The sequence below is a fragment of the Strongylocentrotus purpuratus genome, unplaced genomic scaffold (genome assembly GCF_000002235.5).
Source record: "Strongylocentrotus purpuratus isolate Spur 01 unplaced genomic scaffold, Spur_5.0 spur5_contig_768, whole genome shotgun sequence".
Lineage (NCBI taxonomy): Eukaryota > Metazoa > Echinodermata > Echinoidea > Camarodonta > Strongylocentrotidae > Strongylocentrotus > Strongylocentrotus purpuratus.
The window spans coordinates 1-19,470 of record NW_022145467.1 but is presented as its reverse complement, the minus strand read 5'-3'; the positions used below and the strand labels follow the sequence as shown (position 1 = coordinate 19,470).

The window sequence follows — 19,470 nt, the reverse complement described above, 5'->3', positions numbered from 1 at the left end:
GACCAATAAACTTACACATGCAAATAAGGAACTTATCAGACATTTTATGTCTAACTTTGTTTGTGGATCCTAAGACAATAATGTATGGCCAATAAAATCTTAGATGCAAATGGGTGGCTCCAAAAGCAAAAACTCTTAGCCAGTTAAATCATTTGTTTTTCCCTCCTCATATGCAAAGCATATGCAAAACATAAACTTATCAAAGAAGCTGAGGCTATTGGTTCTTTGTGGATCTTAAATAGCAAATCAGATCTATCATGCAAATAAAAGATCCCTCATATTTCCCTCCTAATATGCAAATCACCCTCCTAATATGCAAATCACAAGCCTATCAGACATGCGCAGATTTGGTTAACTTCTTCCTTGTCTGTGGATCCTGCAGCAAATCTGAAAGCCAATCAAACATCATATTCAAATAGATAGATCCTGGGACAAAACTCTTAGCCAATGAAATTTCTTTATTTTTCCCTCCTATATGCAAAGTATATGTATATTAGACAGGCACAGGTGCTTCTTTGTCTGCACAAGATTCTGGTGCAAAGCTTTAGCCAATCAAAACTACAGCTCATACATCCCCTAGACATGTGCCCTGGGCATGTACTATGTGTTAAAGGGATAGTTGGGTTTGGTATAGAGAGTACAGTTTTGGTCAAACTGAATTTTAGTAACCAAAACCTGCACCATTAAAAACTAATAGTTAATAACTGCACCATGCTCGACTGGTATACAAAAAATTACAAAGGACTTAGTAATAAGCCTGTTAACAATTAAAAAGAGCAGTTAAACCACATGGGAGAGTTCTCTAAAAAGTCATTGGTTTCATCCAATTTTGATAATACAATTGAGCATGTTATGTTTTGTTAAAATAATGATTAAATAGAGAGATCATCAGCAACTGCTTAAAAGCATCGGCTAGTTAAGAATTATTTAATATTTTCGAGGCCCCACAAATATAAAAAATGGTTATATTTATGGATATTTCAGCCGTCTCTGAACTGATTTTGACCAAACAAAAATGATTTTGTCATTTAAATTGTATGCTCTTTCAAATTTGACACTCAGTTTTTCATTTTCTCCACAAAAAAACAATTGTGTAGCGCCCTCTATACCAAAACTCAATTATCCCTTTAACATGTATGTTAAGACTGCATGCTTTTCTGTTTCTCACCTTTGCCCTTTTTTCTTTCATCTTTCTATTTAGTTATCTATATTAGGATTGCAATAAAAAGTATTATTTCAGTTTTAAAATCATTTTGATTCACATATAATTCTAAACCTTTTATTAAACAATGTGAGTGTATTAGCAAAATTCACAATGTGGACATGGCAACATGATGTTAACCTTCAATATACAGGATGGCCCAGAAAAATACAACAGAGCTACCAGGTGTCACGCATTAGGCGTGACATCACGCATTTGGAGGGTCTGGAAATGCTCTCACGCACGGCGCGCGCTAGATTTAGAAAAAAGGCTATACCTTATACGTGTGTTATACCCTCGCACGCGCGCTCGTGCGCAGAAAAAATTAAAATGTCACGCATTGCCGATCTTTAAACTTGGCGTCTCTGAATACAATGGTAAACTCCCATAACATAGTGACAAAACAACTAGTTTTAATGGGTGGGAAATCTTTTACGGAGAAAAATGCTACAAGGATCAGCCATTTGGGTTTCTTCCATGATTAAATTTACGTTACTTAAATGCACCACTTTGTATGATCCCTCAAAATTGAGTTGATTTCTTAATCTTCATAGCCTTCAGGGGTGACATTCTGTAAGGAAAAATTTCAATTAAAGAGCAAGTCTTAAACTTGATCTTAATATCTACAACTTTTCAAGATAAGATCAACTCCAAAAAGTTGATCTTTAGTGTATGCACATTTATGTAAATTACCTGTCCTAAGATAAGTCGTATTCTATAACCACATTTAGGATCAACATGCTCCTAAACTTAAAGCCACACTGTACTACTTGTAGCTACTTGCTCCCTCTATATAAAAAAACTGCCTCAATCGGTGCTTGTTGGTCCCCCATGATAAGATAACGCACACTTTAATAGTGAACAATCAAACTCGAGTAGCCAAAGCCATGCCCTAAGTTCGTTAGATTACATCTTCATGGCACAGATTAATTACCGGTATTTATTATTCATGCTAAGATCGTCCTAAGGCCATTTTTAAAAAAAATGTTTAGCGTCCTGCCTTTTTCAAAAATAGGAAGGAGGTGCAAATATTGCGAATATACTACCTGACATTCGGGCTATTTTCCAAGATGGCTGCCAGAATTTTTGTTTTCTTTATTTCTAATCAAAAGTTGATCATTTTAACAGTATGATTTTCATGTTTTTATTCATTGAAGAAGAAAAAAATTATTTAAACAAAATATTCAAAATAACATGCGGCCCTAAAAAACTGGCCTAAGATCAACATAGAAAATACCAATTTTGTCAATCTTACTTCTTAGAGAGGTCTATAAAGTTGGTCTTGAGATCAACAAGTAAGATCAACTTTAGGATACCACCCCAGGACTTTGTCAGGTTTATTTACAATATGAACACAGGTTTGACAAATCTCAACAGATAAATGACTTTTTTTCATAGTACTTCAGACTGTACATTAAAACTCTCTATTTAAATACAGAATGTAAAGATTTTTAAATTACTATTTTTAGTATAGTATTTAACGTATGTATTTATAAGTCATATCTCATGTAATAATGTGTTGGTATCTGCAACCAGTGTCATTGATCCAGTGAGTCAGAATATGATATGGGAGCTGAGAAGGGAAGGGTTAGGCACTTACCCTCTGAAATGTAAAATAAATGGGGAATACAATTACTTCACTTGATCTTTCCATGCAGTCTTTTTTTAACACCACCAATATTATTTGAAAATGTATCAATTTATTAGCCTACCCAACTTCCAAATACCTTTCTTTCATAAGAGCTATTTTTAATTGAGAGAACAAATATCCACAGGGGCTATTTTAGGGCTGACAGGGGCTTTTTTGTCTTGTATTTATTTGTTCTCATTTTAGTTTTATATTTATATTTCTCAAACATATTGTAAGACATGATTAAAAACATCCTGTCCTATACTGAAGACAAACATTATCCGTCAAATTAAAAGAGCATTATGTATGCATTGGTCTAACTAATAAATGTGATAAACACAGCAAAGGCAATTTTATAACAATTTTATTTTTTGTTCACCCCTGTGTATTTTTTTCCTTAAGCCTTACACATCTCAAAAACCCATTGACAGATTGCCATCAAACTTTGTACACATACATGTATGTATCTTGATGAGCCAATGAACTGGTTGGATTTTTGGGCCATGAGGTCAAAGATCAAAGGGTCATTCATACATGTATATGAAAAATAGCTTGTAATCACGATATTCTGAGAACCTGTTAATGGATTACAATCAAACTTAAATTTTAAAAATTGTATCTGTTTTGGTTTGTAAAATCACCCTATGGCGGAGGCATCATTTCCGACTGCGTGCAGTTGAAGTTCCATCTAGTTCATTAATTAATTTAGAGATGCAGTTTGTTTAGTTTAGTAGCGTAGTGTTACGTAAAAAAGGGCGTACTTTCTGTGTCAAGTTTCTACGCCGAAAGTACGCGAATTTTGTTAAACATATTAAATTGTTTGCGTCCATCTTGCGTACTTTTTTGCGTCCCTCAGGGTATAGTAACGTAGGCCAGCTTACTCTCAGCTCAGCGTAGTTGGTACGCAACTCTACTATGGACCCCACGCCAATTAGTGATCGACCTGCCAGTGTCACAAATAAGGCATTAAAAGCTCATCTGACCGTAATTAAATGCCTAAAACCCCCGAGCTTTCGGGGGTTCAGCCCTTTGTACCCGTGGACACTACGCCTGCACTCAAATCGCTTTGAGTTACCTGACCCCCCCCCCCATACTTTAAAAATTGATTTGATGCAAGAACTGTATCATACTAAAAGTATTATGTTTTTAAACGACCATGACGACCGACTGATTTTCTTGTGAAAACTTTACTTTGAAAAATGATTATCAAAATTCAGTATACAACTATACATGGCCAGAATAATCACAATCCAAGCCCAGGTTTCATACATCTATTCACGAAACTATATTGAAATCGGGGCAATAATAGCAATTTCAAATTGTTGTTTAGACTCTCCTCACACAACGGACAGACCTGGCTACTCCGGTCACCGCTACTCCACGCTCACACACTCAGCCCCGACAGCACCCCCGACAGCAGCGCTCAGCTGCCGTGGCAATACACTGTGGACTCAAGGCAGTTTGCAACTGAACTCTCACGTGAAGGCGTACTATCACAGATCTATTTGCGCCATTCTTGTTGTGATTTCGATGTAGTTTTCATGAAAAGACCAATAAAACAGAAGCTTGGACTATGATTATGTTGGCATAGATCACAGAATTTGTATAATTATTTTCAGAGTAGAGATTTTACGTGAAAATAGGTCCATGGTTTGCGCCAGTTGTCGCAATCGCCTCGACTCGAATCGACTGTGGTGTGTGCATGTGTGTGACCTGAGAGCGTGTAATACACGTACACTGTGGGCGCCTGGCCTACAAAGCATATCCTATAGAAAGACGCATAACACGGGTCAGCTCAACCCGTTGAGCGTACATATTGGCTACATCCCATCACCCGGGTGAGTCGTCTGTTGATGTGTATTTCTCTTACATGCTACAAAACGAATCCTATAGCAAGAGGTCTTACTCGGGATACGCCGCAGCCTTTTACAATGGGACTTGCTACACCCGTTGACGCGAGTGGATTCTCGTCCATCGTGTGTCTCTTCGTCTCTCTTTGATAATTAGACAGAGGGCGGGTGCACGCCTTGCCGACTCGCTCTCGCGGGTTCGTCGCCTCCTCGCAATCCGCGACGCCCGCCGTGCTCTCGTCCGCCCGTCCTCCCCGGCCGCCCGGAAACCGCGTTTAACGGCGTGGACGTCGATCGCGGGGTCGAGGTGGCACGCGGGTTACGGGAGACAGGCCTCGTGGAATTGTGCCACCGTTCCCGCGCCACGGCGGAGGCGAGCGGGGTCGGGGAAAGACGTTTTTGAGGAACCGTTTTGCCCCGTTTTGGACCCCCCGCGGCGATTTTGCGTATTAATAATATAGATTTGAAGAATCCCCTTTTCCTGGATCTGGGGTGTGTATATATGGGGGTCTGAGCTTTGACGGTACCTTATTATATTGCTGATTTAGTCTAACTGGGGTATCTGTACTGTAAAATTATGCATAGTTTATTTTTTCTCTCTTTTCCCCGTTTTCCTTTTACATGTATTCTTGCAGATTGAGGTAGATTTTCGGAAACTTTTTCCTGAAAATCACTCGCGTTTCCTGACCAAATGGCCCGAGTTGAAGCCCAAGGTTGTTACACTTGCAAGACAACTTCTGAAGCAGAAAGGAAACTTGACAGTGATGGAGCTTCTGTCATCTTATGACAGTTCTGATCAAAATAAAGAAGGTATTTTTGCACATTCCCTTGAATGCACCCTCCGATGTCATAAAGGGTGGAATTCTTGATGGTGGTTTATTTGAGACCATGGATAAACCATTGATAGGTTAGTTTAAATTTGAGCATATATGTGCTTCACACAAGCATGTTCATTGGACAAGTTTTAGAATACATGCAAATCTAATCCAATCCATGGTTTTGAACCAAGTTTAGACCTTGGTCTTAAACCACCATTGAGAATTCCACCAAAGAGCTTGCAGTCTCATTAAAAATGTATATTAAGGGACAAGTATGCTGAAATCACAAAAAATTACCCATCCCAATTAAAACAATTCCCCCCCCCCCTTTTTTTTGTCAACTCCTCCAACAAATTATATTTATCTGGAAGGCTGGGATACAGTAGGGTTATTGGGCATCTCAAATAATGTGGACTCTTGTTGCAATGAGAATTACAAAAAATTACATTACATGCCCACTTGGCAAAGTTATTTGTAGTTGGAACATGCTCTCCATAATTCTTTTATTATATTAATTATATAATTATGAAGAAGAAATTTATATAATTATGAAGAAAAAAGTTTGTTGCATGGCCCATTGTGGAATCTTTATAAGGATTATCACATTGCCAATCATTACTTTTGAAATAGAATGAGCTTCTGTTTTGAAACAAAGCATCATGTTTATATGTTCACTTTGTTATTTTTCTTCCTCAGATATGATATGCATGGCTTATTATCTTATAATATGAACTTGAATCGACCCCACAGGACCCTGCATTTACATATTAGCAGCTTGCTTGTGTTTACTCTGTCTTTATTTGAAGATAAATGCTTTAGAATTCAGAAAATCATGATATTTTTGTTTTTCTTCATTAGTTAACTTTGAAAAATATGGTGGCCCATAGGGGACATATTTGATAAATTGTTAATTGCAACATTTGATTCCAGTATTGATGCAATTTTTGTGATTTAATCATGAAAAGGATGTCAAATTGGGTAGAAGCATGTTAAATTCAGTAGAACAAGAAAAAAATTGTAAAAAAAAAAACATGAACTTATGCTACTAAAGAGTTTGTTATATATGTGTCAACAGAGAACAATCTAGGTTAGGTGCTTTGCCATGAATGTTGCCTTCTCCCATGCATAAATATCCCGTTTATTATTTTCCTATTGATTTCTTTTTTCCCATCCCCCTTTGTATAAATTCTCATAAGAAAGAAGAAGAAGGCGTTGCTATAAGTGTCAGTAAAATTTCTCCAAGGGTGCCAAGCTGGCATCAATTGGATTTTTGGTTTAGTACCCCTAAACTGCATTAACAGCCACTTGCATGCTTTGGCTATAATATTGATAAGTCCTCGACTATATACTTATTTCTTATAATAGTTTCTTGTTACAGGCTATTTTGATTCAAATTTTAGCAGGTCAGTTTGTAATTATTTTGGTACATTTAACTTCTATTTTTCACCTTGATCAACATGTAAGCCTGTTTAATAATAACCATTTTCATTTTGTAATGCACAGGATGGAATTCCAGCACATCTGCTATCCTCCTCCTCTTGTGCCTATTGCCTCCTGCAAGCCAAGGGAAGTCCAAAGCTGCGTCAGCAAAAGTGTCCATTTCTTCAGCTCTCTCGAGGGTTATTCAATTTCAGAAGGTATTTAGCTTTTCATTACGAAAGAGAACTGTAAATATTAAGTACCGGTAATACCCTGTCACATAAAACACATTCTTGCTGCATTAAAAAAAAAGTTTCAGAAAGCATCGTGATGTGTGTTCAAAGAGAACAATTATATTGGTTTATGATCTCTTACATGAAGAGGCTTAGACTGATTTGGACAGAGAAGGTGCTCGAGAAATTTAGGCCTATTCAAAAACTTCACCCGCCTTGAAATTGGTCGGAGTAAAATAAACTAGAACAGTAGACATCAAGATTTGCAAACAAATACTAGGAACATGTTGTGTATGAAAACATAGTAACAACTTGTGTGATATATCAGGCATGTTGCCTTTGATTTTCACAGCCCTACATGGAGAATCAATAAATGAAAAGGAATATTTCATGCCACAAATTTGCTGCAAGTTAATAATAGTGCAGAAATTGCAGTATCTTTATTTTTCGTACTCCTTTTGTGGAAGTTGAAATGTCTTGACCACATTAGAAAGACCCTTTTTAATCATATACATAAAACAAGCTTTGAAAGTACTTGCATTTTTACCCCTCTACAGGGTAAGAAAAATTGTATTTCATTACAAAAAATATCATCTGATATTTTGATGTTATATCATTTGATGGACCAATTCCAATTCTTTTCTTTGATGTAAATTTGATTTGGTTTTATGTCCTACATTATTGTCCAATAACCCTTTTGTAAAAACACAATTTCCCCCAGTACTACATGTAAGGCTGTCTTTTAAAAATGTTGATCGAAATATGTTGTTCATTGAAATGCGTTGAGTATTGAAATGCGTTGAGTGCTAGTTACATTCTATACAAATAATTTGTTTTCAACACAGACAGGAGGGAGTATTCAAGCATTCCTCGACAACACAAAAGAGACCAAGAGTCAACCGTTCCTTCTGGCAATTGGCAATTCCAAGGCCCGAATCACCAACTACATGATCATTGTGGATCACAAGGCCATTCCATGTTCGGCACGCACGGTCGAAGCAGCAGTAGATTTACTCTTCAAGACCCACTTTGTCTTTGGCCTGCAGTACTGCTTGTCTCTGCGGCAGTTCTGGACTTTTGTCCAGACTGCCATTTTTGAAATCGATATCGGAGTGTCCCGGGAAACACCAAGAGTACGTGAAATTAGATCGAAATTGTTAGCACCATGATTTGCTTCAAATGCCACAAACAGTTTGCAATACCCAAATTGGTTCAACATTTGAGATTGAAAAATGGAGTTATTGAAGATGGTAAAGAAGTATTGACCTGTGGGCAGGGAGCTTGTGCGAGAACATTTCATACTTTTCGAGGATTTCGGGGACATTTGCAGACTCACCTTAAAACCGATTTTCCAGATAATAAAGAGCAGTCTAATGAAAATGATAAAGTGAGTGACTTTCCTGAAGAAAGTCTTGAAAGTCTTCAAGAATACAATATTAATAATGATGAGATTGTTGAAGATCAGGATGTATATGAAGATGACATTTTATCTGTAGATACCTTGAACAGGCAGTGTGTAAATGTAATTTCAAAATTTTCAGCAAATAGTGCAAACTCTGGAAAAGTTGTAAATGATGTAGTAGAAACAACCAGTGCGATTGTAGGTGATGTAGTAAAAAGTGCATCGGCAGCCGTTACAGCTGCTTTCTTAAAACATAAGCTGCCTATAGAATCCGAGGCTTATAAGGAGATTCAAACACATTTTGCTATGCTTGAAAAGCCCTTTGAAAATTTGAATTCAGAATATAAGCGGACAAAGTATTGTGAATCAATTGGACTTGTTGAACCACAAGAAATCAAGTTAGGCATCCGATATGATAGTCGTCTCAATAAAAGAACTAAGCAGTATGAACAGATTGCTATTGAAGATACATTTGTTTACGTTCCCATTTTAGATTCTTTGAAGCAGCTTTTAAGCAATAAAGATATATTGCATTTTGCTACTCATGACCATAAGAGCACAGATGGTGTAATGAGAGATTATTGTGATGGTTCACAATTTGAGAAAACCCCTCTTTTCCATGAAGATGAGAATGCCCTCCAAATTCACTGTTTTTATGATGATTTCGAGACTGTGAACCCCATTGGTTCAAAAACAAAAATTCACAAGATAGGTGCTTTATATTTCATTTTGAAAAATCTGCCACCAAAGTATAATTCCAATCTTTCCAATATCAATCTTATAGCTCTATGGTATGCTGAAGATGCCAAGAAATATGGATTTAATGCTATTCTCAAGCACATTGTAAAAGACATTAATATCCTGTCAACAGTTGGCATTGCTCTCCCTAATGGAATTGTGAAGAAGGGGACCATTACTCAAATAAGTGCTGATAATCTTGGTGCTAATTCCCTACTGGGATTTGTAGAGAGCTTTTCTGCTCATTATTACTGTCGATTATGTGTTACAAGTAAGGAAGAGGCACAGAACAAATTCAAAGAGGTTTCAATGGATATGCGCACCAGGCAGACTTATGAGCAACATTTAGAAGAAGCTGAAGCTCAAACTACCCAGTCACATGTGTTTGGAGTGAAACAAAAGACTGTATTGAATGATTGTATTTACTTTCATGTCTTGGCAAACTTTTCACTAGATATAATGCATGATCTTTTGGAAGGCATAGTTCAGTATGAGCTGAAACTTGTTCTAGAGTATTTCATATATGAAAGGCAACCGCCCCTCTTGTCCCAAGATGAACTGAATCAGAGAGTCGCCAGCCATTGCTTAAACCGTACAGATAACAAGAACAAACCATCCTTTATTAAACTTAGGTCAGCTAGGAATGATGTTGGACAGAAGGCTATGCAAGCATGGTGCTTGATTCGAAATCTGCCATTCATAATTGCTCAAGACATTGAAGAAGGAAATGTCTACTGGGAATTGCTACTTAGATTACTAGATTGTATGGACATTATTTTTGCTCCTCAATTGACAGCAGGCTTGATAGCCCAATTGTCTATTCTTACTGAAGAACATCACACACATTTCCAGAAAACCTTTCCTGACAGAAGGTTGTTGCCAAAACACCACTTTATGGTGCATTATCCAACGTGTTTGAGAGAAGTTGGGCCACTCATACATGTATGGTGTATGAGGTACGAAGCGAAACATCACTATTTTGGCCGTGTTGCAGAATCTGTGCGTAATTACAAAAACATTTGTAAATCACTTGCCAAAAAACATCAGACAGCACTAACGTTCCATCTTCAGTCAAACCATCCTTTGGAATATCTGGAGGTTGGGCCAGGTAGTTCACTACTTTTGTCAGATTTAGATGAAAATATTGGACAGATTGTGCAAGAGCAAATCCAAGTAGAGGATCTTTCTACTGAATTATTTGATGCCAACTGGGTTAAAGTACATGGAACACATTATCATCAGTCGTCACTTCTGGTCTGCCATGATGTTAGCGAGCTTCCTCTGTTTGGTCAAATAGAGCATATCATTGTACACAATAGCACTGTATTTTTTGTACTTGTCCAATTAGATACAGTGTATTACAATTCACACTATCATGCCTATGCAGTAGAATTTAGTTTTCCACGTTGTCATGTAGTGAAGAATCAAAAGGAACTTGTTGACTACAAACCACTAGATTTGATGACAACTTTGTCGAAGACAGACTCGAGGAAGTATGTAGCACCAAGGCATGTACTTTTTAAGTAATTTAAAGCTTTCAAGCTAATGTCTGGTTTTGCTTAGTGGTATCAATTGGTTTTAAAAATAATTTTGATCAATAATATTTTGGACTCTTAATTGTTAACATCTTTAAATTGGTTAATTCGAAACCAAATTGAAGTCAAATAGCTGTTGTATATTTTCTTTTTTTTTCTTACAAGAAAAACAATTCTATGATGTTTGTGCATGAAAGCCAGTGAACTAGAAGTGCATGGACTGATTTTTGTTGTTGTTGTTTATATCCTGTTGGAAAAACGAGCAGCGAATTAGTTGATATAGAAATGCATAATTTTACTTTTTGATTTTTTCTCCCAGGAGTAAAATGGGAAATACATGTTTGTAAACAGAAAGCTGTAAAAGAATGTTCACCTATATTAGAATGAATGTGGAATTTATAGTGTTTTTTTAATGTTTTTGAAACATTTGTTTAACCCTTTACAAGCAGTGAAGGAGATAAAAATCCCCTGAAATAATTAAATCATCCTGAATCTCAATGGTTGCAGGCCTGTGGTAAAAAAAAATCTTGTTAAACAAAACTGCTGGATAAGATTTGTTAGTTTTGCTATTGTTCTTGAAGGCTGCTTCCTAGCATAAGACATTAAAAAGCCTTACTATAATTAGTCTGCGAGCACAGACCATTGGCTTCGGTTTTGCAATTTGCATAGTGCACGATGTAAAATGGAATATGTTTGTAAACAGAAAGCTGTAAAAGAATGTTCACCTATATTAGAATGAATGTAGAATTTATAGTGTTTTTTCAATGTTTTTGAAACATTTGTTTAACCCTTTACAAGCAGTGAAGCTAGGAGATAAAAATCCCCTAAAATAATTAAATCATCCTGAATCTCAATGGTTGCAGGCCTGTGGTAAAAAAATCTTGTTCAACAAAACTGCTGGATGAGATTTGTTAGTGTTGCTATTGTTCTAGCATAAGAAATTAAAGTCATACTATAATTAGTCTGCGGGCACAGACCATTGGCTTCGGTTTTGCAATTTGCATAGTGCACGATGTAGAGTCTGCATTTAGAGACTACATATACACATACAGTTATGCTCCCTTTAAGGGATCATGATATGAGTGAAAGTAGTCTCTGACTGCAGACTCTGAAATATGCACTACGAAACTTGCGAAAAACCGAAGCCGAGAGTCTGCCTGCAGATTATACTAGCAGTTTCCAAGGTTTTTTTTTTTGGGGGGGGGCACTCTGTATATTTCATATGAAAAAGATTCTGTGATATTTTCCTTCAGCATGCATGTACTAGGATTCAAGGTGAAATGTGTCAAAATTCTTATTAGCTACATAATTCACTCTGATGTAGAAGCATAATGTTTGTTGTTTTTTTTGTTTTGTCTTCATTTATACATGCATTTTGCATCCTGTTTAGTTTCTATTTATTAGAAACGACTTTGATTTTTCATTCCTTGAAAGGAATTATGACATTGTTTAAAGTTTTTATATTGGAAAATTTTTAGTTACTTGTTTCATCCTTTTTTTTTTTTACTTATAAGGGTGGATTCATAATAACAGATTTTGAATGATTTTTAGTTACTTGTTTCATCCTTTTTTTTTTACTTATAAGGGTGGATTCATAATAACAGATTTTGAATGATTTAAAAAAGTGTGTTTTGTTGTATTCAGACAAATGAGTCACAGATTTTGAATACATGACAAAAGGATTTAATGTTGAACCATACAAGATAAAAACGCTAAGCATCATTGATTTCAACATGAATGAAAACAAGTTGTTTAATTTATTGATTAAACAAGCACCATGTGTTTTTGTTTACGAAAAAAAATTGTTTCTTTTCACTTCTTGTGTGTATTTGAATATTTTCTGTGCATGTGTTAAGATGGAGTGAGCTGGAATGAATTGTTGGTGTTGAAAGAATGGTGTGTTGAGTTTTTTAAACACTGAGACTAGCATTGAATTGCAATACCAAGAGTAGAAAAGTAGTAGACCTTTAGTGTTATATAACACCAAAAATAGGATTTATTGCAACACCGAAGAATGGTGCTGGATTTTATATTAACACCATAAATAGAATTGGATTGCAACACCAAGAGCAGAATTATACTATTTAATTCTAGAATTGGTGTAAAATAACACCAACAATAGAATTGAAGTGCAACACCAAGAGTAGAATTAAAATTATTTCATTCCAGGCGGTGGTGTTAAATAACACCAGAAATCAGATTCATTGTTACACCAGAAAATGGTGTAGGATTTTATATTAACACCAAAAATAGAATTGAATTGCAACACCAAGAGTAGAATTGAATCATTCAAATCCAGACCTTGGTGTTAAATAACACCAACTGGTGTTTTCCGATATAGATACCGGAATGGTGTTAATATTAACACCTATGGTGTTGAATTTAACACCACTGTTTTTGCAGTGCACCTACGTTTAAGTATAAATTGCCTACTGGTTTGAATATTAAATGCATTACTTACGCTCTAGATGTGATCGGTAAGGCCCATACTAGAGTGCCTGAAGGCCTAGCCCCAGCAGATTTTATGCTAGGTGAACTTACAATGATTTACCCGCATCTCAATCTTGAAATTTGTCGCCATTTTGTTGCCACCCGAGAAGTTACGGAATTTTCCGAAGATCTTCAAGCACCGTCACCAACATCACCTGTATTATATAACTCTACCTGTGATGAGTCATTCATCAATTTGTCTGATGACGCAACAAAGGAATGCCAATTGTGTGGATTGAAATGTGATGAGAAAGAACGCATTTGCATGAAGTGTAAATGCATAAATCAACGAATCGACCAGCTGTCATCAGATCTTAAGAAAGTCCAACATGCAGTTGAAGCTATTCTCGATGCTCCTAAGAATGTGAAGACCAACCCCTCCCCCAAGAAGCAGCGGAGAACCCCACCACCCGCCCAGAAGTCAGATCGTCAACAAGATCAGATATCATCGGCCGCTTTTCAGTCTCAATACATGTATCCACCGCAACCCCCTCCTCCTCATCAACGTATGCAGTTTGTCCCGCCCACTTCAGACTTCCCAGCACCCCTCCCTCAACGTAGACTGAACCCACAATTGGACCAATCCCGTTACCAGCCGCTTCTACAACCCCCTTCGCGTCCTATGCAACCACCTCTGAATGAACCGACAATCAACCACCATCATCCCAGACCATCTACATTCTTTAACCATGACCTCTACCAGAATCAAGGTTTCGCATTTCCCCCATACAACCAGAGCCAACGCCGCTCCTACGCTTCGGTAGCAGCCCCGCCCACCTTTTACAACTACGCTTCAGCGAGCTGCACTTATTGCGGCGAACTCAACCATCGTGAACATAAATGCAAACATGGTGTCCAGCTTCAATGCCGACGATGCTTACAATACGGACACAAAGAAAAATGTGCCATTACTAGGTTGCAGGCCAGGAAGAGTGTGCCTTTGAAAGCGAAGTATCTTTGAAGCAAAGTGATTTACTTTTATTTCCTAATGAGCATGACAAGTGTGCTAGTAAACTCTCCAAAGTAAAAGGATTAAAAATTGGTCATCTAAATGTTCGAAGTCTACATGGGAAGATAGACGAAATTCGTTTTCTGACCTCTAAGATCAATCTTGATATATTATGTCTTACTGAGACATGGTTGCATGACATGATAGATGATAGCGTAGTTAAAATTGATGGTTATCACTTAATAAGAAGAGACAGAAATAACAGCACTAGAGGAGGTGGTGTCTGTATATATGTTCGTAATATCATTGTTTTTTCAGAAAGATATAACTTGTTAAGTATTAACGTAGAGGCCACTTGGATTGAATTATCATTGAAATCTGATAAACTTATCATTGGGTGTTTATATAGACCACCGAATTCTGACTCTTCTTATTTTGATAATATGCTGGATATTTTTGAGAAAGTAGCATCTGAAGATAAGGACCTAGTTATATTGGGTGATTTTAATTATGATTATAAGTTTGATGCTGCAAGTTTTAGTGATAATCCTGTTAATATGATTGAAAATCTCTTCTCATTAACACAATTGATCCATAAACCCACCAGGGTTACAGGCACCTCTTCTAAATGTTTAGACCATATTCTTACTTCTGTACCAGATAAGCATATACTAAGTGACGTAGCTAAGATATCCTTAAGTGATCATTACTTTATATACACATGTATAAATGTCAACAATACTTCTAAGAATGTTCATAATGTAGTACGATTTAGAGACTATAAGAATTTTAACGAGAATGCTTTTATTGATGATTTAAAACATTCTGACGTACTTAATAATAATTGTACTTTTTGTATTCCCCTACGAGAAAAGTGGGTTGAATGGAAACAGGCTTTTTTAAATTGTTGTAACAAACATGCTCCTGTAAAAGAATGTCGGGTTAAAACTAGGCACTGCCCATGGATAAATTCTAATATTATTAAACTTATTTATAAAAGAGACTACTTAAAGAAAAAATATGATAGACTAAAAATTCCATATCTATTGACTGAATATCGAAATCTCAGGAATTCAGTCACCAAGCTCATACGAAAAGAGAAGAGAGAATATTTTGATTCAGTATCTGAGAGATACAGTAATGATAGTAAGAAGTTATGGAAGGAGTTAAGTAAAATTACTGGAAGGGGGAAAAAGACTCTGTTTTACCATCTGATTTAGACAGTAATAAATTGAACGATTATTTTGTAAATATTGGTAAAAAGATTTCAGAAACTTTCAGTAATCACGATTTATCATGGAACCACCCTGAAAGTATACATACCTTTGTCTTGAAATCAATTAGTCCCGGGAAAACTAAACGTAATCTCTCTCTATTGTCGAAAGAGAGTAGCCTTGATATCTTAGAATTTGATAGAAAATTACTTCAAATCTCAGCTCCTTATATTAATATTTCTCTTAATTGTCTTTTTAATGAAAGTTTAAATTGTGGATTTTTACCTAATGATTGGAAATTGGCCAGAACTACGCCTGTTTATAAAGGTAAAGGCGATAAAAATAATATTTCAAATTATAGACCCATCTCAGTTGTATGTCATATTGCTAAACTGCTTGAAAAGGAAGTTCAGTCTCAATTTTTATCTTACTTGCAGACTAATCATCTTATTAGTGTTGACCAATATGCTTTTTTGCCAAATCATTCAACGAATACATGTTTACATAGAGTCATTGATGACTGGTACGAATCTTTTAATGAAAAGGAAAAAGTTGGTGCATGTTTTCTTGATATTTCTAAATGTTTTGATTGTATTGACCATAAACTTTTGTTGTCCAAATTGAATAAGTATGGTATTTTAAATACTGAACTTAAATGGTTTTCTAGCTTTTTATCTGGTCGGAAACAAGCAGTTTATTGTCATGGTAAACTGTCCGAATCAAAGGACATAACTATAGGAATTCCTCAGGGGAGTATTTTAGGCCCCTCACTCTTTCTTGTTTTTATAAATGATATAACTGATTGCTTACGATTAAGTACATGTAATATATACGCTGATGATGTTGTCTTATATGTTTCTGATATGGATATTAATGTCATTACATCTAAGCTCCAAGCAGATTTGTATGCTATAAATGAATGGTATTGTAAAAATAGATTACGTATTAATACTAATAAGAGTAATATTATGCTGTTGAGTAGTAACACACGAGGTAACGATGAATTAAGTCTGAAGGTACATATTGATACTGAAACAATAGAACAAGTAAGAAGTATCAGATATTTAGGGATTGAAATTGATGATAGATTATCTTGGGATATCCACATTAAATCTCTTACCAAATCATTAAGTTATAAGATTTTTACTTTGAGAAAGCTCAGTAAATTTTTAAGCTCTTCCATTTTAAATAAAATATACAAATGTACCATACAGCCAATCTTAGATTATTCTTGTTCCGTATGGGGAAACTGTTCTTTACAAAACAGAAATATTCTTTTAAGACTGCAAAAAAGAGCTGCACGTATTGTCGTAGGGAATTTTGATTATAATGTAAATAGCTTGAGTATAATAAATTCATTAAAATGGCAATCCATTGACACTAGACGGGACTATTTTTTATCATGTATAATGTACAACTGTATTCATGGAAAAGCCCCAGTACGATTATGCAATGAAGTGGAAATGGTTTTTGACAGACATGGTTTTAACACTAGACTTGCCAATACGCTGAATGTTGTTTTACCTAAGCCTAATCTTGAATGTTTTAAGAATTGTTTTAGATACGCTGGAGGTAAAATCTGGAATAGTCTACCTTCTGCTTTTCAAAATGCTAAATCTATCGATGTTTTTAAACGTATGTACAAGGACAAATTTTTTAAACCTGTGTAATACAATGCCGATTCATTTACTGCTTTGACATGGCTTTATCTCTCTCTCTCTCTCTCTCTCTCTCTTTCTCTCTGTCTCCATTTCCCTCTCCCCTCTTTCTTTCTTTCTTTCCCTCTCCCCTCTTTCTTTCTTTCCCTCTTTCCTCCTTTACTTTTTACCAGTTTCCTTATATCTTCTCTCCTCTTCTATTTTTTAGGGTGCTATTTTAATGCCTTTTATTAAATGTGATTTGATATTTTTTCCGCTGTTAATTTCATTTATTTCATTGTCGTTTTTGTTTGTTTTTTTGTTTTGTTGTGCTTTTTACTATTTTTAATGCGTATTATGCTTATATGTTAGTTTTATACTGTTCTTACCTTTGCCTGTGAGCTTTGGTGATATTCGTTATTTATATTTCCGTGTTTTTATCCTGTTCAGGACCATGATGTAAAACAGATTTTGTATCTACAATGTATATCTGATTCTTGATATCCTGATTAAATATATTTCAAAAAAAAAAAAAAAAAAAAATCACTTAACCCAATTCTAGTTGTATTTCAAGCCAAGATATGCATCTTTCATTTCACATACTTTTAACTATAATAAAGTTGATATGTCAGACTAGAAAAGAAGTATTACAATTATTGTTCCCGGTCTCCCCTACGACGTATGCTCCCTTCACAATTGCTCCGTGGTCATAAAGGGAATCCCACCTCGATAGCAAACTGCTCTAGACTAGAGGAAAGCAGAACAATCATAGAAGTAGACTGGTGAAAGTTTAAATGAAGTCGAAAAAATAAGAAAGTTATGAATTTAATAGTTGGTTATCACTTTAGGTATGGGCTCTTCATATCGGCAGAATCGGTCATTTCTCTGCAATGTATATGAAGCATGGTGGAATACACTGGGATTAAAGATGTGTGTGAACATGCGGAGTTGTGCTTGAACTTGAAAGTAGCCGAGTTAAAAGGATCATGAGTCCTAGGGGATATTTGATTGATAAATAAATGGCTTTGGGATAGACTATGTAGCTATATGTAGGTGAAGGGACAAGGGAAAAAGAGTAGAGCAATAGGTCGAGCAATAGGTCGGGTGGGGTTAAGAACGATAAAAATACTTTGGACAACAGATTTGTTTTTGATAGAATTTAGTTAGGTGTTTGTGAAAATGGTGAATGATAACAGTGTCGTTGTATCCGTAGTTAATTGACACTCTAGAGCCTGAGCTGTCACTGGTATCTCGAGAATATCCCAACGAGTGAATCCAGCATACCCACGCTAAAAAGTATAAGGACTTCCCCTTCATTTGACCAATCAGGAATAAAAACAGGTAAAAAGTTTGTTAGAGTTTTGGAATAGAGAGTTTGGACCAATGGAAGAAGTTTTAGCCCTGTCCATTAAGAAATCGACAGTGGTGGGAGATCAGGTGACCAAAAAGTATTATGGGATGGAAAAGCAAAGGAAATTAATAAGGAATTTGTTGGACTCGAGGTGCGAGCTAGATGGCTGAACGGTGTGTTAATTAAGTATAAAAAGACCCAAACCTCCCTTCCCAAAAACACTTGCATCCCTGGACCCCAAGCATTTGCCACCCCTCCTTCCACCCTAAGTTTAATCCAGCCACCACAGACATCTGGAGATCCCCGACTTGCAACCAATTTAAAGCTTCGCCCACGGAATATTTTGAAAGTTGTTGAATTTCACATCTTCTAGTCACTGTGTGCTGACAAGTCAATAATAGAAAGGGACTGAAACAACCAATATATAATACTGCACTTCGCTCTTCGCCAGTAGAGAGAACACTTTCAACCCAGAGAAATAGAAAGAGACAAAGGAGACCGCTGATTATTTTGTGCTCTTGGTGGAGAAAGTCAACCAATTTGACGTCACCGTTAAGACCCTCCGACGCCCCGACACGAGTACGACGAGTCGAGAGAGAGGACACAAGAAAGAGCTAAGTGATCAATCCGTTCCCCAATTAAAAAGGCCTATAAACTCTAAAGACAACTAATTATCGATCGAGTAAAGACTCTAAAAGCCCAAGTAATTTAAATAATCCTTTTCCTTTCCCCTTCCCCCTCCCACTAATAATTATATTTTAAGTGAGTGATTGTTGATGTGGCTGCGTGGGTAAACGAGCTCAAGTAGTTAAGTAATTAGATAAGGGATAAACACTGAAGAAACACGACACAAGAAATTGTAACCTTTTATAAAATAAACGACCAAATGAAATTGTAAATGGAAATTGTTTAATTGTGTATTAATTTGTGTGGTGGTCTCGTGGGTTTTAACTAACACCCCCACCTCGGCCGCGGTGAGATGATGCTCTCCGACTGGAGTTAA

General features: G+C 36.2%; 1 protein-coding gene across 1 annotated transcript; it reads left to right on the top strand.

Moving 5' to 3' along the window:
• The first annotated feature begins 5,148 nt into the window (after positions 1 to 5,148).
• Positions 5,149 to 8,373, top strand: LOC105447261. Its single transcript, XM_011685102.2, has 3 exons — positions 5,149 to 5,491; positions 7,003 to 7,136; positions 7,997 to 8,373. The coding sequence occupies exons 1-3, from the start codon at positions 5,446 to 5,448 to the stop codon at positions 8,318 to 8,320; spliced, it is 504 nt and encodes a 167-aa protein (XP_011683404.1). The 5' UTR covers positions 5,149 to 5,445; the 3' UTR covers positions 8,321 to 8,373.
• Positions 8,374 to 19,470: the final 11,097 nt, after the last annotated feature.

Bases quoted from the DNA above. Each gene is read 5' to 3' on its own strand.
- LOC105447261 (XM_011685102.2), top strand. From the start codon at position 5,446: ATGGAGCTTCTGTCATCTTATGACAGTTCTGATCAAAATAAAGAAG. The intron at 5,492-7,002 runs GTATTTTTGCAC...TGTAATGCACAG, and splicing joins TTCTGATCAAAATAAAGAAG to GATGGAATTCCAGCACATCT. The intron at 7,137-7,996 runs GTATTTAGCTTT...TTTTCAACACAG, and splicing joins GGGTTATTCAATTTCAGAAG to ACAGGAGGGAGTATTCAAGC.